At 49.9% G+C, this 21,876-nt stretch overlaps 1 protein-coding gene across 1 annotated transcript in view; it reads right to left on the bottom strand.

The window, feature by feature from the left end:
* Nucleotides 1-10,129: 10,129 nt before the first annotated feature.
* KCTD3 (potassium channel tetramerization domain containing 3) overlaps nt 10,130-21,876 on the bottom strand; it is a 319,588-nt gene continuing 307,841 nt past the window's right edge. The window contains exon 18 of the mRNA XM_086927901.1: nt 10,130-11,781. Coding sequence (XP_086784027.1) covers nt 11,202-11,781 — 580 coding nt within the window. The 3' untranslated portion in view covers nt 10,130-11,201. The remainder of the gene's footprint in view (nt 11,782-21,876) is intronic.

Raw genomic sequence — 21,876 nt, 5'->3', positions numbered from 1 at the left:
CTGAAGTTTGCTGCCGCATTGTGGCTGTGTGTGCTATACTACACAACATTGATACCAAGCGCCGGATACCTGTCGACATCTCTGGCAGTGAATCGGAAGGGGACGACCGGCCACCTGCACATGTGCGCCATGCACGCGGGGAGAACCCAGCTGAAGGCCACAGACGTCGCAACCACATCACAATGAACAGTTTCTAGTGCACCCTCTCCCCTCACCCAACAAATCACAATTGCATGCAAAATTTAATAATGACACAACGCCAATGTGGGATGCTAAATAAATATTATTGTTTGAATCACAAAAAAGGTTCCAGTTGCCATCCTTCAAATGCTAACAGTATTTCAGCATACTGCTGCATCCAATACACAGGGCAGGCTTATGTTCAGCCTGTGCCTGAACAAGTACTTTTCAGTCAGGTGCGCCTCCGGCGCGAAGCACCCGCGCGCCTCTCTGGCTCCACCTCAGCCTCCGCACGTGTCCCTGCAGTGGGCCTGGTGCTGCGTCTCAGCGCCCCTACGTGTGAGGCAGAGTGGCTGCTCACACTTGATGTCCCCTCACTGGCATCCTCACCCCCGACAGTGGCAGGTAGAGCAGGGTGAAGTGCGGTCACGGCAGTGGTCAGGTGCTCAAGTACCCTGGCCACATCCTCGCAGCACTGAATGAGCTGCTGCTGCTGCGCCAGGGACCGGCGCGATAGCTGCGAGGTGGCATTGCCAACAACATAGTTTGACCGGGTGTAAGCCGTCAGCCGGGTCAGTAGCTGACAGTGGCGGCGGCGGGCTGTGTTGCGCTGCGAAATCATTGCAGCTGTGTTGGCCTCCATGGCTGAAGTCATGCGTGCCATCCCCCCCCACACCTGCCATGGCTGCCGTCATGCGGTCCATCCGGTCCCCCACACCTGCCACATTGCGGCCAATGTTGTAAAGCTGAAGCTGTATGGCCCCTTGCCGGCGTGCCTGCAGCTGGTGAATCCTGAGCATGCGACGTTCAACACTCATGCTCGGCAGCGGCTGTCCATTCCCCCTCCTGGTGCTGGGAACATTGGTCTGCAGGCGAGACCTGCCACGCCTGCTCTGCTGGCCTGACACAGTGGGTGGCCGCTGTGTCGCCGCTGTCGCGGGACCTGATGTTGATGCTCCAGCGGATGGTGGAGTCAAGCTAGGCATTGCTGGTGCGGCAGGGGCTGGAGGCACACTGTTGGTGGACCTGGCTGCAGGGGTTGTTGCTGCGGTAGGGGCTTGAGGCACACTGGTGGTGGCCCTGGCTGCAGGGGTTGTTGCTGCGGCAGGGGCTTGAGGCACACTGGTGGTGGACCTGGCTGCAGGGGTTGTTGCTGCGGCAGGGGCTGGAGGCACACTGGTGGTGGACCTGGCTGCAGGGGTTGTTGCTGCGGCAGACGCAGGAGGCTGTGTATGTAACGGCACCTCCTCGTCATCCTGTGCTTCCTCATCTATTTGCAGCCTCTCGCTGTCGCTGCTGTCTGCGCCACCTGTGAGGGGAAGTGGACGTTCATTAGTTGCCTGTATCTGTCACACGTGCAGTTGCTACATGAATGCTGGGTGACATTCCCTGCCTGCCTATGGCTTTGCGTACTTTTGAACCTGTCTGGCTGCATTGGGGTACTTCTACATTGTGGCCACACTACATGTCCCACAATGCTTTAGGGCATTACCTGATGTGCACCGATGGCATGACTATGGAACATTATGGGAGGCTATATGGTCATGGCCATTCATAGGGGACAGGGTCGCAGTCGCATGCCACTTACCTTGGATCTCTTGGGTGGGGCGGGATGAGTCCAAACGGGTAGCTCCGATGCGCGCCTCAGCCTCCAGCGTGTCTTCTACTCGATCCTCCATCGGGGTGTTTGGAGGGACTGTAGGTCCTCCCCCTCCAGTGCCCAGGGACTCTCCAAGCCTCTCAGCTACCTTCTCTTTGGCACAACCTCGGAGGTCGTACCAACGTTTCTTAAGTTCATCGAGTGACCTGTCGGCCACACCCACAGAGTTCACAGCGGCCTCTATGCCCACCCAGATCCTGCGCTTCTCCTGCTCGGGCACCCTCCTTGAGTCCTTCCCGAACAGTTTGGAGTGGTTCTCCACCACCCCTTCAATTAAGTGCTCCAACTCCTGCTCGGAGAACTTTAGCTTTCTCTTGCACCCTGTGGTGTTGCTGGGCCCAGGTACTGCCTCCTCAGACATAGCTGCAGTGTAGTTGGAAAGTGGTAATCCAAGGTGAATTGCAGGAGCTGTCTCTGTGGCTGCCTCGAGGTCTGCCTCACTGTGGTGAATGGGGGTGGGAACTGGCTGCTTCCTGGTTGTGATGTCATCACTGTGCTCGAAATGCAACTTCCCGTTTTCCCGATCTCGCGATTTTGCGATCTCGCTTTTTGCGATCTCGCAATTAGCGATATCGCTATTTGCGATATTGCAAATCCGACACGGATGTAGCCGGAAATAGCGATTTTTCTGCGATTTTCGATAATCGCAAATGGTTTTTGCGGCCGCGTGCGAATCGCTTTTTTTTAATCGCAAAACATCATGAATACCATTCTGCGATTTCTCAATTGCGATTCGGAGTTAATCGCTAATTGAGAATCGCAGAATCCGGTTTTCATGAATCAGGCTGTTAGTCCTAATTATAACTGAGCACGCAATTGCCATGAATTGAAAGAACGCCCCCCTCCCGAGCATGTCCTACTGGTATGCGGCAATGGAACAGGGCAGGGTCCATAGCGCTGAGTAGAGTAGAGGCTAGAGATTTACAAAATGTCCCCATGGCCAAGAGTGGGATGCCCTTGTGTGCGAGTTGCAAATCTGCTCTGAGGGACCTGGGGAGGTGGGGTCAGGCAGTGAGTTGTGACTCTCCTCTCTCATTGCGCCCAATGCCATGCCTGGTATGGCCCTTCCCTTATCGAGCCTCATTTCCCCTTGTGTGTGTGAACAGAGCGGGGCTGGACTGTTGTATGTGCGCCTAATGCAGGCTGTGTCGGAATTGGGGAGCTCGATGCCCACGATGCACCTCCTGCATGGGACATACGGATATTAGCTTGGGGGCAAGGACATAAACCTTCCTTCTCCTTCAATGAAAGTCCTGATATCTCCTTCCCCTTTTCTTCATATTCCCCACTCCCTTTCTGTATCTCCTTTCACAACAAATGTAGAGCTCTGTGGTCTTCTTCCCAAACCTTGAGGGACTTTATTAGGTCACCTTTCCTTACCTTGTTTCCCACGTGGATCCTTCTGTCCCTACACAGCCCCCGCAGCTCATCTCTTCTGAAGGTGAACAGATGGGCCATGCCGAGTTCCATGTTTTCCTTGCTTAAGGTGAGTTCCCCCCAAAAACTTTCAAGACTTTTGGAATATTTTGTCACCATTTTTTTAAACGTTTTCAGCGACTCTTTGACAAAAGTGTCTCTGAAGATTTTGGAACTTGACTGCTGGTTGGAAAAAATAAGAATAACTTTTCAAGTGTCACATTGGGCATCTCATTAGATTCCACCTCTACCAATTGCATGGTACTACTAAACAGAAGTTCTGGATCCCACAGCTAGCCACCAATGTATTATATGATGTAGTTGTGTGACCTCATTGTGTAATACACTACCATCCCCCTTATGACCAGTCAGGTATTGGCTGTTAAACCTTAGCTCTACTTTCAGTAGCAGTGGCTCTGAACAGTCTGGAACAGCCTGAAAAATCTGACACCAATTTATAAAAATTGATTATATTTTTATGAATTTAAGGACATTAAAAATAAAAAGATCCCCCAAAGGGTTCCGGAGATATGGATTTGACAAGAAACAGTAAATCAGCACCTTTCACTTAACTGAGAACAAGCATTCGGAACTTTCACAAATTTGACACGTAGAAACCTTCACAAGTTGGTATACGGATTACTTGGAGTTATTTGACCAACCAATTCCAATAAGGTGCCAGTGAAGGGGGCCAGCATGTTCCAACAAAACAGTTAAATCAATACAGTTCCAGTATAAGTGGGTTGCCATTGACTTCTATGGAGTGATCCTAATGTAAGGGATAAAGAATGCTGAAGATGCTCAAGGATGCTGAAGATGCTGCGCAGTCGACAGGGGTCTTCCTAGGGCTACTCCTTGGTCCACAGTCTGGGTGAGGTGATTCAGACTGTCAAGTTTATAGTAAACGCCAGCGAATGCGGAAGGTCCATCATAGCATGGAGGTGGGAGATGACTGCCTTGGGCGGGCCTGCCTTTAACAGCTAATCGTCAAGGTAGTGGAAGATTGGGAACCCGGCATGTGAGCTGTAACCACCACATTCACCTTGGTGAACACCCCAAGGGCACTGGAGAAGCCGAAATGGAGCACAGCAAACTGCTGATGATTGTGGATCACTGTGAACCACAGATAGAGTCTGCGGGCAGGTAAGATGGGAATGTGGACGTAGGCGGCCTGTAAGTACAACGTTACTATCCAGTCTGCAGGATTTGGGCAGACAGAACCTGAGCTAACATGAACATTTTCAATTTCTCCTTCTTCAGGAAGAAATTGAGAGGGCACATGTCTAAAATAGTGCAGAGGCTGTTTTCCTTCCTTGGCACTAGAAAGTAGTGGCATTGAAACCATGCCCTACTTCTGATGTTGGCACCCCCTTGATGGCTTCTTTGGCCCAAGGAGCCTGAACTTTCTGAGGGACCAGGGAGAGGTTGCCCTAGTTCGGCCGCTTTGGGAATGGTAGCATGGGAATGGAGGCATGGGTGGCGGGATTTCTAGCAAAAGGATGGAATAACCCTGCTAAACAATTTGTAGTGCTCACTTGAGTGCTGCTTCGGACGCCCAGCAGAGCAGGTGCTATTGGATCCTGCCTTCAACTGGGTGCCCATGATAGTACGATGGCAAAATAATTGGTTTTGAGGCTACAGGCTTCCAAGGGGGGTTGCAGACAAGTGGACCTCAGGCTGTGTGTCTCAAGAGGCATGTGTGGACCATGTCCAAGGCAGTACAGGGGCATCAGTTGGTCTTGTTGACTGAGAAGGAATGGATGTGGTTCGTAGCCCCTACCGTAGCCACAGAAGGGGCAAAACGCAGAATGAGTTTGGTTTGGGGTCATGGATTGGCCCAAAGACGTGGCCATGGCTCGGCTGTCCATAAAGCTCTCCAGCACTGAATCTGCCTTGTCTCCGATAGAGGTCACTCTAAGGTCATTTCTATAAGGGAAGCCTGGACATCCCCCAAAAAGCCAGTAGATCTCAGCCAGTGCCACTGACAAATCGTTCTGCCTAGCGAGTCGTATCTAGTCTGCAGCGAATGATACACTTTGCTGTATCTCTGCCATCAGCATTAGCCTGTAACATTGTGGCTCGGACCTCCTCCGAAACTATGGCCATTAGTTGCACAACCGAATTGCAAGCTGTTAGAACGGGTGGTCTCTAGTTGGCAATGGTATACACCGTTGTCCAAATAGGGGCCCTTGCTTCTAGTCAGGGAAGGGGGATACACTACTTAAATAACCCCTGATCACCCTCCTGGTAGCTTGGCACGAGCAGACAGGCTTATCTCAGAGGCAGTGTGTTAAGCATCTGTGAACACATACAGTAATAAAGTGATAACACTACAGATGGACACCCCACAGGTTGTGTTATAAAAATAAGTATTTTTATATAGACTTAACACAAGACTCAAACAACAAAAATCCACAATACTGTACTCAAGATATGTTCAAAAATAGGTTATTCAATTAAAATCAGTGGCCCTCGAGGTGTGCAGCGTCGGACCCGGAATCATACAGACCCCCAAAGAACAGTACCTTGAAAAAGAAAGACAGCTCACGGCGTCGGGGTGGTGCGGCTTGGTTGGCGCAGCGTTCCTTACCACCCCAGGGGCGGTGTAGACTTGGTTCCATACTGCAGCGCAAGGGAGGAGAGACAACGGTTCCTTACTGCGTCAGGGAGGTGACGTCACGATGGCGCCCAAACCATGGTTCCTTACGATGTCGTGCTGCCAATGGATTTTTGATCACCCACTTCGAGGATCGGCTCTGCGATGTCGATGTCAGCTTCGGAGTCGATGCGGCCTAGCAGCAGGCGTCAGGACCATGGCACAAGTAAGACCAGAGCTCCTGGCTTCGGGCAGGTTACGTCGTCGCTCCCTGGCGTCGATGTGGCTAGGCGTCCGATCTACGGTGCAAGTCGGAGCTTTGCTCATGGCATCGGTGCAGAAGACGGCATCACTCGCCAGTGTCGGTGTTGCGATTTCCTTCTGCAGCAGGTAAAACCACAGTTCTAGATTCAGGCAAGCAGAAGGGGTGAAGACTTGTATCCCTGAGACTTCAGGCAGGAGGCAAGCTCAAGTTCAAGCCCTTGGAGATCTTTCTCAAGATGATGAAAAACACACTCAGTCCTCTTCTTCTTCCGTTGGCAATGAAGCAACCACTGCAGGCCAACCCCAACAGCACGCAGCATAGAGGTAGTTTCCTCCTTCAGTTCCAAGGTCCTTCTCCTCAGCAAAGGGTTGTCTTGATTCCTAGATGTGATCTAAAGTCCTGGGGCCTGGGCCTCACTATTTATACTACTATTCTCTTTGTTCTCTGAATGCAGAGAGTGTCTGTGCCTAGTCCAAACCAGCTCTGTGAAGTCCTGGAGCACTTTGTTTACAGGACTCCTCCTTTCCTTTGTCAGGGTGAGCCAGGGTCCTCAAACCCACCACAGGAGGTGGAGCCAGCATTGCAGAAGGCAGGCCCAAACCCTATTCAGACCCAGGTGCTACTCATCCTACCACTCTACCTGCAGATGGGCTGACTAACCCTGCCTCCTGGAGTCCCCCTGCCCCTGTCACTTACAAACCAGACTCACAATACACAAGCTAGCAGAGGCAGGCTGGATGGTTAGCCAAGAAAATATCTAGTTTCTAAAAGTGGTGTTTTCAAACACAGAATGTTAAAACCAAATTCACTAAAAGATGCATTTTATCACTCTGAGTTCAGGCATACTAAATTCGTCTTTCTACCATGTTCCCTGGGTCAGTTAGGATTATACGTTGTTATAATCAAACTGCCCATTCTGGTAGCCTTGCAATAGTGTAAAACAAGGCACCCTGCTCGCAGGCCTACTTCAGCGGTGACTAACATGCTGCAAAGGGAAGGTTTGGGGACTGGTAAGGGGGGCATTTACCAAGTCGACATGGCAGTACCAGACTACACACAGGCTCTGCAATGGCAGGCCAGAGTCACACTTTCCGCGCTGCTCCAGTGGGTGGCACAACCAGTGCTGCAAGCCCACCAGCAGTATTTGACTTACATGCCCAACATGCGCGGTGCACTGTACTAGGGTCTGACAGTAAATCAAATAAGCCAATCATGAAGTCCTTAATCCATACATCAATTTATCATAGGGAGCACCTGCACTTTGGCACTGATTAGCAGTGGCAAAGTGCCCAAAGTGGAAAAACCAGCAAAAACATGTCAACAACAGAGGAGGCATAGCGAACAAATGGAAGGGAGACCTACGCCAATGGTGCCCGGCCTAACACAAGCTATGTGGATGCATCAGCCCAAAAGGCATGTGATGTTCACCGACTGCATGCAAGGCTGGTGAAAGAGAATATACTCTTGCTAAAAGTGTCCAGCCTCTTGCATTACCTATTCTGTGATGTGCAAGGGAATGCGCCACAGTAGACCTTGGAGGTGGAGATATGGACAACCCGACTCTCAGGGGTGGAGTGCTGTGTGAAGAATATTGAGTCTGAATATTAGGGTGATGTAGGCGGCCAATTGTATTGTGGAGAGGCACCCTTGTGCACGACTTGTCCCAGGTCCTGAGCAGGGCATCAGTGAGGGTTTGTTAAAAGGGAGTAGAGGCCATGAGGTGGTGACTCCTGGTGACTTACTCTGTCAAGACATTCATCTTAACTGCCATTGAGGGCAGTGTAAGGTCCAGGACCTTAGCCACCCTTCTCACCACAATAGCAAATAAAGCCCCTTCCTCTGTAGCCATACTAACAGGAAAGACCAGGCCAGTGTTTTGGATATTTCCAGACCACTGGCATTCACCAGTTCCTCGTACTAGTTAGTTGCTGCCTCATCAAGGGGGTTGATGTAACCATAAGAATCCTCAGATGCTTCATAATCATACTCCTCTCGAGGCCTGTTGAAAAAGGAGGCACTGGATGCGACTCAAAAGGTAGAGTTCTGGCTGGCGCCAGGGTCTACGCCAAGCTGGCTCCATATCAGAGTTGGGTATGATTATGGGTTCAGACAGCCGTGTGGTGCCGTGTGGCGCTGAGAAAGATGCCGCTGAAACAGGCTACGGCGAACAGCATGGAGCCATTATAGGCACCACGCACGTCACTCCAAAAGTAGATGATGCCAACTCAGAGCCAAATGATACCACCTACCAGCAGGCAGAGGTACTGCTGAAAAGGTTTCTGGATCCAGTCTGATGCCTGAGGAATATTCTAAGACAAGAAATCTGCAGCTAGAAGTCTCTTTTTTCTGCAAAAGCCACGAAGTCTAAAAAAGCTGGTTTTGGTGGAATCAGACATTCTGAAGTATTCTAGGATGTTAAGGGGTTTGAAATCCTCTACAAATCCCATCTCATAAGTCTGAAAGTATTCTGAATATCAACTTTTCTGAGCCAAGCTAAAGGGAACTCCTTTCACACAAGATGGGTCAGATTTATAAAGATTCCCAGCATCGCAGCACCTAAAGTTGATGCGTTGCATTGTGTGAGAGGGAGAGAGGACAGCGCCAGGTCTGCAGAAATCTGGCACTCTCCTCCCTTCTCCCTAGTGCCCACGCACACACTCTTGTACCACAGTGCAAGAGTGTCTGTGTGAGTCTGGCATGGGTTTTGTACTGGTATGGTCCCCTTATGTACAAAAATGCAATGCTTAGACTTACTTAAAAAGTTTCTTACCTTGTAAGTGTGCTGTACAGTGCAGCACACATGGAAAGTCGGAAAAAAAGGAGAAATAAAGCTAATTCTCTTTCTAATGCCTGCTTTGAATTGGTGTTATTTTTTGGTGCAAAACCCTGTCTGCTATTGTTATCTGATAGTGTTTTGTGTCTAAAAGCATGGGTGGTAGCACAGAAACGCCCATGTATCACCTATGTAATGCCTCCCGTGTGCATAGGAATGCAAAGCTGCGGTTTCCATTACTTTTAGGTAACTCTCTGGCACAAAAATCAAACAAAACACGTTTTATGCAGATGTCCACCACTTTTTTGATGCAAAGCCAGAGCAAAATGTTTGCAAATCTGGGCCCACGTGCGTTAGAATTCTAATGGATGGTGGCCTCTCTGGGTTTGGTCCTCAGTTTGTTTGCCTTTGATTGGCTGGAGTTTGGTTCTTTTAAAATGATGTGACCAGGTTGCCTAGCAGCTGTGTTTTCAGCTTATGGCCTATGTTTAAAATAGCAATACTATTATGATAATACCATAGGATTCCCAGCTCGATGACGGCATAATGCAAGCATGTGAATCTAAGATTCAATACCGTGGAAATAGAATTTCCCTCAAGCTGGTTAGAGCTAGAAAAACCTTAGATCCCTCTCACTCTTGGCCTCAGGTTGCATCTGGGCTGAGAGGCCACAACCCTCTGTATCACGGTCTAGACCCAAACACCCATACGTTGGTAGCATAATCGTTTGTCACACATAAGGGCCTTTTACAAGGATCAGAGGATTTGAAACCGTAATTCAGAAAAATACATCAAAAATACCCCAATATATATTAGTATCTGTGGCATGCAGGAAAAAAACCTGATAACACTGGATTGTACAGCACCATTTTGGAGTTGCAACATTATTTCTGGAGAGGTTGTTTCAGCAAAAACAGCTTTTACGCCACCTGGATACAAGGTAGGGTACTGCCTAACAGTCCCATATCCTGTCTGGTGAGATTTGTCAAATGAGGAAATTTGTGGGAAGACCCAGCAATTTGAAAATTACTTCGACTTTTTGGAGCAGGCAGAGCTAATGAGGTTTCTGATTCTTTGAGCACAGGCTGTGTAGAGCTATGGCGCAAGTGATAGTTTGTGCTTTTATTTTACCAGCAAGACTACTAACCAGTGGCCCACATTTGCTGCACAGCATGAAAGGTATGGATTAAGGAAAAACATTTGATGGGGTAGTTCGTGAAAGGCAAACAGAGTAAGTAGTTCATTAAAAATGCAGCATTTATTTTTTATGTTCTGGTCCTTTAAAAGGTGTAAACATAGATTCATAGAATTATTTCATTTGGTGCTTGATTAAACGTTTAAATACAAAACCACTGTTAAACCGATAAAAACTGCAGACATTGTAATTTGTTTCCAACTATTACAAATGAAAGTTTGTAGTGGGGAGTCGCATGCTATCCAATGTTACAGTTTTATGTTTTACAAACAAAAATATTTCACGTAATTTTTTAACCATATGCCTTTTTCTGAAATAGCAGCTTTCTCGAAGTTAAATATTTTCTTATGGCAAAATCTCAATCCCATGCTTGCCATACTTTGTGCATGATTTTTTAAAATTCTTAAATATTTAACTTTTAAACAATCGTAAAACCATTCACGACGATGAAAACAAACATATCTATATATCTGTCTATATATTTTCTTAAATAAATTCTCATTTATACTTTAACATTAGAAGAACGCACGTTTTAAAAAATATGTTTTGCTGGATCTGGAGGCAACAGCAACTAGTCGTTTGGAAAATCTTTTTGGAAAATTGTAGCATATAAAATTAAGATATTTGAATTCAATAATATTAAAAAATTATAGATAGTCATCAGGAAAAGTAAACTCTCGCAGAAACAGGATCTGCCTTTAAAAAGATTTGAGTTAACCATTCTGATCTGTCTTCTGTGTGAAGGAATGGGTTTGCAGTTGCATATACTGTTAAGGAAAGACAGGTATTTTACAATAATTTACGAATGGGGAAACAATAATTTATCTTGTACACACAGGTGTCCTGACCACACTTGCGCCTAGCATAACAAGCATGCCACACAGCAAAAAGTTTGATGTCAGGTGCACAGCACTGGTAAAGTCCAGCTCTTAGTAACAAACATACTTTAAGGGTTTGAGTTTATACGTTCCATAAGAGGATTAAAAACATCCTTATTGAAATATCAATGAAATTCTCAAGAATAGCATTTAAAATTCCAGTTCGCGCCCGTCTTTTTGTTCCCCACTAAGTGCTGGATGACGAAATCATTGCATGCATTTTCGAAAACCGTTATAGTCACAAGCTGTAGTCCTGGCTGGACGAGTCGCTTTTCTTGTGCCTTGGAGATGTGCTCGACTTTGTCGGTGATGGGGATGCTGTACCACGTGACTCGTTCCCCGCTTCAGGAGCACTTGGTGTAGGCGAGGCAGCCAAATGCGGTACGGGAACCACTTTTTTTCTCAGTAGGAAAGCGCCTTCAAATCCGCTTTTCTTTCTAGTGTCTGTTCTTCCTGGCTCACTCTCCTCCTCTGAGCCCTTTTTCCTCACATCAAGCATGTTCTCGGGTGTCTTTTGAGATTCAGACCCTCCATTGGAGTTCCTGTTGGCCCTCACTTCAACAGCAGACATCTTTCTATGAGATGTACTCTCCTCCTGTCCGGGTACCCTCACTTCATCTTGCAATGGCAGGAAGCTGCTGTTTTCAGGAAGGCTGGGCTCAATCAAGTGCTTGCCCAGGTTAAAAGTCTGGAATTCTTTGTAACTGTGAAAGCTCTCTGTCCTCCTCGCTCTGGCCAGCAGAGGGCTCTCTCGATATGGCCTTACAGAGCCATAGGTAGCGGTTTCATGGATGGTTTCATGATGCTGCAGTTGGAGGCTGAAATAAAAATGCAAGTCACGTTATATATAGAATGACCTCTTAAGCAATGATCTTGTTTTACATTTGTAGATACTGTACCACAGATTTCTGACTGCCAGTGATATCCAACTTTTTATGACTGAACAAATAAGGTATCTTTGCAAGCAGTGAGGCGGATGCTTCAAGTAGCCACAGATTGGCAACATTTTTAATAAGGAAAGGGATAACGACTATAGAATGCTTAGATTAACAAGTTACTTACTTATAGAAACACTCTTTATGGTGGGGACGTTGTCTAACGTCAAATTCCTCACCTTTTAAATATTCCCCAGGAATCAGATTGTCTGGATCTAGAAACCTTTCTGCAGTTACTCTGCACACCAGTAGGTGGCACCATCAGTTGCTTGCGATAGTCCCCACGCCCCCAGATGCAGAGTTCCAAAAGCGAAATTATGTAATCAGTGTGCAGATTCCTAGACTTCTAGCCGCAGATTCCGTTCCGTAGAATAGATACCCAAGCAATGCCTCCCCGGTGGTGGAGCGGTGATGTGGATTAGACTAAAAATTTCTATAAGATCGAACAAGCAAAGGACCAGCACACCAGGCCTGAGTGTTCAGGCAGAAGAGCTTCCTAAATGTGTGCAAGGAAGCCGACACTGCTGCCTGACACTATCCAAGACAGGAACTCCGCAAGCTAACACGGTGGTCATAGTCTTGTCCATGGTAGAGTGAACTCACAAGCTGCGAGGAGGTTGCTTTATGGCCAAAGCGTTGCAGATTTTGATACAGAGCACTTGTAGGAGAGTAGGGTCTGCAATCCTATGATCACCCAGATTTTTTGCTTTTGTTTCACTGGTTTACGACTTTCTCTGGCTGTGGGCCTGCCAATCAGACCCACAGCCTGGCTGTTCTCTTTCTAAATTACGAGATGTACCCTAGGTGCATTTACCAATTGGTACTGGGCCACCTTATCAGACCCTGTAACTCAGGGCATAGGTGCACCCAGGGCCGCCAGGGGCTGCAGCATGTATTATGCCACCCCTGGCTGGCCTCCTAAATTTGACACAACTGGCTGCATGACAGCTGGGGCGAAGTCGTGTAATCACCCTTTGCTTTAGATATAGTAGCCCTATATCTAACCCCCAAATGGACACCCGAGTTCCTATCAGTCACTCCTATGGCAGGCCTTGACAATCCTGAAGGCAGAGTGCATGGGCTCGTGTGAACTAAGCTCAGGCCCGAGCCGAGCCCGGTTGCAGCTTGCGGAATCAAGACCCAATGGCTGTTCCATGATAACGCGTACCATATCGGTAACTTCGGTGTCGCGTTATCAAGACATGTCGAGTAAGGTGTCATACGAATCGGGATGCTGCCCTCTCACCAACTCTGGCGACGAGGTTAGCATTCCGCCCTTCTAGAGGGACACGACATGTACGTAACTGTGAACCCCGGTTAAAGTTAACGAAAGCCTCAGCTCCACAAAATGGATGCTGCCACCACAGACACGAGTCTGACCTCCTGCTGCTGGGAGTCCTTCCAGCGAGGAGCACTTGGACAAAGGGTTTCCTGTCGAGGGCGGTGTTCGCACCGTCCCAGACAGGGTTTGTGTATTCTGGGTAGGTAGGGCTTTTGCGAGAAGGTGACTGCGGAGTGGCACCCCGGTGCTCACTACGCATCTGCCGGTTAGAACCAGTTCCAGGGGCGACAGCCCTGGCCTGGGGAAAGTCCGGCAGGGGAGAGGGGTGTAACTACCCCCCTTCCTGGTCCCACCCTTAGGGCAGGACCTAGTCATGTACCCACCCCTTTCTTTAGGATAAAGGCCGGAGCGGGGGCCCTTCCAAATTAGATCATCTTTGAATCAAGAATACTTTCTACGAAAGGACTTCAAGACTCTTCTCAAGATTTCTCCCTTGTGACTAAGGAGTAGTCACCCTGCATCAGCGGGCACCATCTAAGAACTCTGCGGTTTGCTGTAAGTCCTTCCTCAAGGAATCCGACGGCCCAGCTCGACGAGAAACCGGCTTCCCTGGCACCTCTGACCTCTACCCACGTCATCAGCTCAGCTGTGATCTGTGGGTGCGACGAGACCTCGAGGGACCGGCCATCATCAGAACCTGCACGCTCTTAAAAACCAGCACGACCATCGAGGTAACTCTCTGGTGAGTGCTCTGGGGTCCGAGAAGCCCCGACCCTGAGCCGCTCCAGCACCGAAGTGCAGTCTCCCAGCATCTCCACGATCTGCGTGGGGCCCTTCTGCTCGCTGCTCAGCACGTTGTCTGGTCACTTGCCGCTGGCTCGTGCCCTTCTGTGACGACATCCGAGAATCAACACTACCGGTCTGGTTGCTCCAGACTGGCCCTTGCTTCCATCTTTTTGAGAAGCACCCCGGACCCTCCTGGTCCACTCAAGACGCCGACAGCGACATCCGTCGTGGGACAGCTCGCACCTCCACCGTGGTCGCCGACAACGCCTCCTGGTCCGTGAGACTGCAGAGCCTAGCGTCGCCCACTCACCTGGTCGAGGTGACGGCCAACTGGTGCCTTCCTGGTACCCTCTGACTACTGGCTAGTAGTACGAACTTGGTCCCCTCTGCTTTCAGGTTTCATCAATCTCCGATCCAGGCTTGGATCCCTACGAACTATTCATCACTGGTCGCCGGCCAGCAACTCCTTTTTCTTCCGGCTCCTGGCTCGTCAGCGAAGACCCCGACGCCTGTAAGACTTGCAGCCGCAGCCCTCGTGGCTAGGTAACTCGGCATTTCAGTGCCTGCATAGCCTCCTTACTCTAGGGTCCCGAGTCCCTCGCTTCCGACTTGCCTTAACCTTTCCGTGTCCCCGGACACTTGTTTTAAACTGTGCACTTGAAGTATCTGCTAAAGAGATTTGGTTTGTGCTTAGTACCCTGTCCTCATAAAGAGTACAGGGCTGTTGTGATTCTTAATAAATATATTGTTTATTTTCATAACACTTGTGTGGTGTCCTTTCACTGGGTGTTCAAGGGGTACATGTGTGGTAAACAGCTGGCTTAACGCGCCCTCTCGAGTCTTTAGCCTTAGACTGCTCGTATCCACGCTACTAGGATAGCTGGTCTATAGGTTGACTTACAACCAAACACCATAAGGGTCGTTGGAACGATACATAGCGGTCGCTAGAATAGCGAACGTTGCATATCGGGCCAACTTCTCACATTGGTGAGCAGCGGTTGGGATTTGAGCTTGCTGTTGTTTTACCACACGTATCCTAAGAATATCTTGTTGAAAGATCGCACAAGTACTGTTAGCACATATAACTAAAGCTTAGAATACTCTGAGTTCTACTGAACCAGCTGTTGTAGCTCCTCAAGGCTTAGCACACCTTGGCTACAACTCTTAGCAAGGGATCAGTAGGAAAACACATAGTGTAGGTAGGTGCATCACTTACACCACACTAGAAACAGTATGTCGGGCCAAGGAGGAAACTCTGAGTCTCCCCTTGTGTCAGTTGACCCTCCACAGGTCATCCCTTCAGGATATACTGTGCTGAGCTTCAAGGAGTTAAGACGATTGTGTCACTCCCGGAAGATTCAGCAGGGGTCTAACCCCACAACGTCCTTTCTGATTGGTCTCTTGGAGACTTATGATGCCAGGAGAGCTGAGAAACTTCGTAGCTCTTCTAATCCAGAAGGAGACATGCCTCCCCTCGAGGGAACCCGGGACGATCCTGACCTCATTCACCTCGCAACCGAGAACGAGGATGTGGAGGAGGATGAGGATGAGGATCTCTCAGGGGACGAGGCAGATAAGGGACAGGTAGAAGTCGTCAGACTAACACGGTCCAACTTAAGCAGACACGATAGTGGTACTGGGGGAACCCCGGCGCTACTGTCGGTTCCGCTTAACATGGGGAATGGACGAGCCAGATCTCTATCAAAAGGCTCTGGCAGATCCCTTCATACCAACGGCTCTCACAACTCTTCTCAAAGAGGGATGACGTCCCCTCAGAGGAGAGTGTACGAAGCGAAGGAAAGGGCAGCTAATCTGCGGATCGAAAGGGAAGAACTTGCCCTGGCCAAGGAAAAGCTTGCTTTTGCTAGAGAGCAACAGTTAAGTGGGGCAGTCCCCACTGGTGGCAGCAATATACCTAGTAATAGGGAAAAGAGTTTCGATACGAAACACCTTGAGAAGATAGTGCCCCCCTTTAAACAAGGGGACGACATCCACAAATGGATTACTGCTTTGGAGAGGGCCTGCACTGTGCAAGGTGTTCCCCAGAGTCAGTGGGCAGCTATCTTGTGGCTCTCCTTTGAAGGTAAAGGAAGAGACAAGCTCCTCACCACAAGGGTAGAGGACGCTAACAATTACCAAGTCTTGAAGAATACACTCGTTGAAGGGTTCGGCCTAACCACTGAGCAGTACAGGGTGCTGTTCAGGGATACCCAGAAAACGCAGGCTCAAGACTGGTCTGATTTTGTCGATTGTGCCACTAAGGCTTTTGAGGGCTGGTTGCTGGGCAGCAAGGTTACTGATTACAAAGGATTGTACAATTTGATGATGAGAGAACAAATTTTAAACAATTGTCAGAACCAGTTGTTGCATCAGCATCTTGTCGACTCGGATCTGACCTCTCCCCAAGAATTGGGGCAGAAGGCAGACAAATGGGTTCGTACGAGAGTTAAACAGAACCAGGGCCAGAATCAAGGTGGTCAGAAGAAAGCAGACCAGAAGGGTAAAGATTCTAAGGGGAAACAAAATGACCAGAAGTCTTCGACAGGTCCCCAACAACCCAAAGAGGGTGGGGGTCAGGCTCCCCAAAAGAAGAAAGAAGGCCAATCCAAACGATGGTGCCAGTACTGTAAGAGTAAATCTCACTGGTTTAGTGAGTGCACCAAGAAAGGAGGAGGGCAGACCCCTGCCACTGCAGCCCCTAAGGCACCTGTGCCCCCTAGTACAGTCAGCAGTGGTAGTGCGCCTCCCAAGGGTTTAGTAGGGTTAACCCTGGGTTCTGAGGGGCGTGACAACTTAGTTGGTACACTCACTCAGGCTGTCCTTGTCAGTACAGGGGACGTGGACGTGTCCCCTGACGTAAGCCCCAATACTTTGGGCAAATACAGACAGACGCCTTTCATAAATGGAAAGATGGCTCAGGCCTATAGGGACACTTGTGCCAGCGTCACCATGGTGACGCCTAACTTTGTGGACCCTGGACAGATCATGCCAGGTACAGAATTCCTGGTGACCAATGCAAGCAATGTCACTACCAATCACAGTATGGCAATTGTAGCTTTCTCCTGGGGAGGGGTAACTGACCAAAAGAAGGTTGTAGTTAGTCCAGACCTCCCAGTGGATTGTTTGTTGGGCAATGATTTGGAGTCGTCACAATGGTCAGAAGTGGAGCACCGGACTCACATGGAAATGTTAGGTTTGCCAGCACATGTGTTCGCTGTGACTAGGTCACAGGTCAGGAAATGCCCCACTGAACAGGTGCTGGATCCTGGAACAACGGACCAGACACCTCCCAAGAAAAAGAGCAGTAGGGTTAAGGCTGCGCCTTCCCCCTTGCCCCAGGTCGAGGATCAAGTCTCAGAGGAGGCTGACCTACAGGAATTGAGGGAAACTGAGCCGAGGGAGTTCGAACTTGATCAAGTTGAATTCTTGGGCTCAGGGGGACCCTCAAGGGAAGATCTGGGGAAGGACCAGTTAGACTGCCCTTCTCTTGAACCCCTCAGACAGCAGGCTGCTGCTGAGGCTGCTGGGAACGCCACAGGTACCCACAAGGTATACTGGGAAGATGGACTCCTGTACACTGAGTCAAGAGACCCCAAGCCTGGCATGACCAGGAGGCTGGTCGTCCCCCTGTCTCAGCGTGGTTTCCTACTTACCTTGGCCCACGAGATTCCCTTAGCAGGTCACTTAGGCCAGACGAAAACGTGGGACAGGCTTGTCTCGCACTTTCACTGGCCTCACATGAACGAAGATACCAAGGAGTTTTGCCGCTCCTGTGTCACTTGCCAAGCCAGTGGTAAGTCAGGTGGCACGACAAAGGCCCCCCTTATACCAATGCCTGTGGTGGGGGTGCCCTTTGAACGGGTGGGGATCGACATCGTCGGTCCCATGGAACCACCGACAGCATCAGGGCACAAGTTTATACTGGTGGTAGTGGATCATGCCACCAGGTATCCTGAAGCTATTCCCCTTAGGACCACTACAGCACCTGTTGTGGCAAGAGCCCTAGTTGGAGTATTCTCCAGAGTGGGCTTCCCTAAGGAGGTCGTCTCCGACAGAGGTGCAAACTTTATGTCGAGCTACTTAACTGCTATGTGGAAGGAATGTGGTGTCAACTACAAGTTCACTACACCCTATCATCCACAATGCAATGGGCTTGTTGAGAGATTCAACAGGACCCTAAAAGGGATGATTCATGGACTACCGGAAAAGCTTCGGCGTAGATGGGACGTCCTGATCCCCTGCCTCTTGTTCGCCTACAGAGAAGTCCCACAGAAGGGGGTTGGCTACAGCCCTTTTGAACTTTTGTACGGGCATCCTGTAAGAGGACCCCTGTGTTTGGTGAAGGAAGGATGGGAGAGACCTCTCAAAAAGCCTGCAACCAACATAGTGGACTATGTGCTCGGCCTCCGCTCGCGGATGGCTGAATACATGGAGAAGGCATCCGAAAACCTTAAGGCCAGCCAAGAACTCCAAAAAGCTTGGCATGACCAAAAGGCTGTCTTGACTGTTTACCAGCCCGGACAGAAGGTGTGGGTGTTGGAGCCAGTGGCCCCAGCAGCACTCAAGGACAAATGGTCCGGGCCCCACACCATCCTGGAGAAAAAGGGAGAGGTCACCTACCTGGTCGACCTGGGAACTCCCCGGAGCCCCCACAGGGTGCTTCATGTCAACAGGCTAAAAGCATATGTCGACAGGAAGGACATGAGTTTGCTCATGGCCCTAGATGAGGGACAGGAAGAGGAGAGTGACCCTCTCCCCGACCTGCTCTCTCAGAATCCTGACGATGGCTCGGTAGATGGTGTTGTCTTTTGTGGCAGCCTCTCCGAACATCAACAGAGCGACTGTAAACAGGTTCTTCAGTCGTTCCGACATCTGTTTTCTCTGACACCCAGTCAGACCGATTGGTGCACCCATGAGGTCGACACTGGTGACAGCTTGCCCGTAAAGAGTAAAATCTACAGGCAGCCTGATCACGTTAGAGACTGCATCAAAAGTGAAGTGCAGAAAATGTTGGAGCTGGGAGTCATTGAACCCTCGGATAGCCCTTGGGCTAGTCCCGTAGTTCTAGTGCCGAAACCTCACACCCAGGGTGGTAAGAGAGAGATGAGGTTTTGCGTAGACTACAGGGGTCTCAATGCAGTCACTAAGACTGACGCCCACCCAATACCAAGGGCAGACGAGCTTATCGATAGATTGGCTTCGGCCAACTACTTAAGTACGTTTGACCTGACAGCTGGGTATTGGCAAATCAGGTTAGCTGAGGACGCCAAGCCTAAAACAGCATTTTCAACCCCTGGTGGGCATTATCAGTTCGTGGTGATGCCCTTTGGTCTGAAAAATGCACCTGCCACCTTCCAACGGTTGGTGAATCACGTCCTTACTGGGCTGGACGACTTCTGTGCGGCGTATCTTGACGATATTGCTGTCTTTAGCTCCACCTGGGAGGATCACCTGGTCCACCTGCGGAAGACGTTAGAGGCACTGCAAGCAGCAGGTCTCACTATCAAGGCCACCAAGTGCCAGATAGGGCAGACACAGGTTGTATACCTGGGCCACCTTGTCGGTGGAGGTCAGGTTCAGCCACTGGAGAGCAAGATACAGTCAATCAGGGACTGGGCTCCTCCAACCACCCAGACTCAGGTTCGAGCTTTCTTGGGCCTGACTGGTTACTACAGGAAGTTTGTCAGGAACTATGGTTCCATCGTGACACCATTAAATGAACTGACAAGTAAGAAAATGCCAAAAAAGGTTCAGTGGGCAGCGAGCTGTCAAAAAGCATTCGATGACCTAAAGCAGGCCATGTGCACGGCGCCTATCCTCAAGAGTCCGGACTACTCCAAACCATTCATTGTCCAAACAGATGCTTCTGAGTTGGGTGTGGGAGCTGTTCTTTCTCAACTGAATTTTGATGGTCAAGACCAGCCCATTGCTTTTATAAGCAGACGGCTGACCCCTAGAGAGAAGAATTGGTCAGCTATTGAGAGGGAGGCCTTTGCTGTGGTTTGGGCCCTGAAGAAGCTGAGGCCATACTTGTTTGGCACTCACTTCAAGATTCAGACCGACCATAAGCCCCTCTTGTGGCTAAATCAGATGAAGGGTGAAAACCCCAAACTGCTTAGGTGGTCCATTTCCCTACAGGGGATGGACTTCACAGTGGAACATAGACCTGGTACTGATCATGGCAATGCCGATGGGCTCTCCAGATATTTCCACTTAGAACAAGAAGACTCACCTGGTCAAGGTTAGTTAGTTGCTCCGACGTTTGGGGGGGGGTCATGTAGGAGAGTAGGGTCTGCAATCCTATGATCACCCAGATTTTTTGCTTTTGTTTCACTGGTTTACGACTTTCTCTGGCTGTGGGCCTGCCAATCAGACCCACAGCCTGGCTGTTCTCTTTCTAAATTACGAGATGTACCCTAGGTGCATTTACCAATTGGTACTGGGCCACCTTATCAGACCCTGTAACTCAGGGCATAGGTGCACCCAGGGCCGCCAGGGGCTGCAGCATGTATTATGCCACCCCTGGCTGGCCTCCTAAATTTGACACAACTGGCTGCATGACAGCTGGGGCGAAGTCGTGTAATCACCCTTTGCTTTAGATATAGTAGCCCTATATCTAACCCCCAAATGGACACCCGAGTTCCTATCAGTCACTCCTATGGCAGGCCTTGACAATCCTGAAGGCAGAGTGCATGGGCTCGTGTGAACTAAGCTCAGGCCCGAGCCGAGCCCGGTTGCAGCTTGCGGAATCAAGACCCAATGGCTGTTCCATGATAACGCGTACCATATCGGTAACTTCGGTGTCGCGTTATCAAGACATGTCGAGTAAGGTGTCATACGAATCGGGATGCTGCCCTCTCACCAACTCTGGCGACGAGGTTAGCATTCCGCCCTTCTAGAGGGACACGACATGTACGTAACTGTGAACCCCGGTTAAAGTTAACGAAAGCCTCAGCTCCACAAAATGGATGCTGCCACCACAGACACGAGTCTGACCTCCTGCTGCTGGGAGTCCTTCCAGCGAGGAGCACTTGGACAAAGGGTTTCCTGTCGAGGGCGGTGTTCGCACCGTCCCAGACAGGGTTTGTGTATTCTGGGTAGGTAGGGCTTTTGCGAGAAGGTGACTGCGGAGTGGCACCCCGGTGCTCACTACGCATCTGCCGGTTAGAACCAGTTCCAGGGGCGACAGCCCTGGCCTGGGGAAAGTCCGGCAGGGGAGAGGGGTGTAACTACCCCCCTTCCTGGTCCCACCCTTAGGGCAGGACCTAGTCATGTACCCACCCCTTTCTTTAGGATAAAGGCCGGAGCGGGGGCCCTTCCAAATTAGATCATCTTTGAATCAAGAATACTTTCTACGAAAGGACTTCAAGACTCTTCTCAAGATTTCTCCCTTGTGACTAAGGAGTAGTCACCCTGCATCAGCGGGCACCATCTAAGAACTCTGCGGTTTGCTGTAAGTCCTTCCTCAAGGAATCCGACGGCCCAGCTCGACGAGAAACCGGCTTCCCTGGCACCTCTGACCTCTACCCACGTCATCAGCTCAGCTGTGATCTGTGGGTGCGACGAGACCTCGAGGGACCGGCCATCATCAGAACCTGCACGCTCTTAAAAACCAGCACGACCATCGAGGTAACTCTCTGGTGAGTGCTCTGGGGTCCGAGAAGCCCCGACCCTGAGCCGCTCCAGCACCGAAGTGCAGTCTCCCAGCATCTCCACGATCTGCGTGGGGCCCTTCTGCTCGCTGCTCAGCACGTTGTCTGGTCACTTGCCGCTGGCTCGTGCCCTTCTGTGACGACATCCGAGAATCAACACTGCCGGTCTGGTTGCTCCAGACTGGCCCTTGCTTCCATCTTTTTGAGAAGCACCCCGGACCCTCCTGGTCCACTCAAGACGCCGACAGCGACATCCGT

This window comes from Lissotriton vulgaris, chromosome 6 (genome assembly GCF_964263255.1).
Source record: "Lissotriton vulgaris chromosome 6, aLisVul1.2, whole genome shotgun sequence".
NCBI classification, from domain to species: Eukaryota; Metazoa; Chordata; class Amphibia; order Caudata; family Salamandridae; genus Lissotriton; species Lissotriton vulgaris.
Note: the sequence above shows the minus strand (reverse complement) of the source record. Positions and strands in the feature narration are given on the sequence as shown.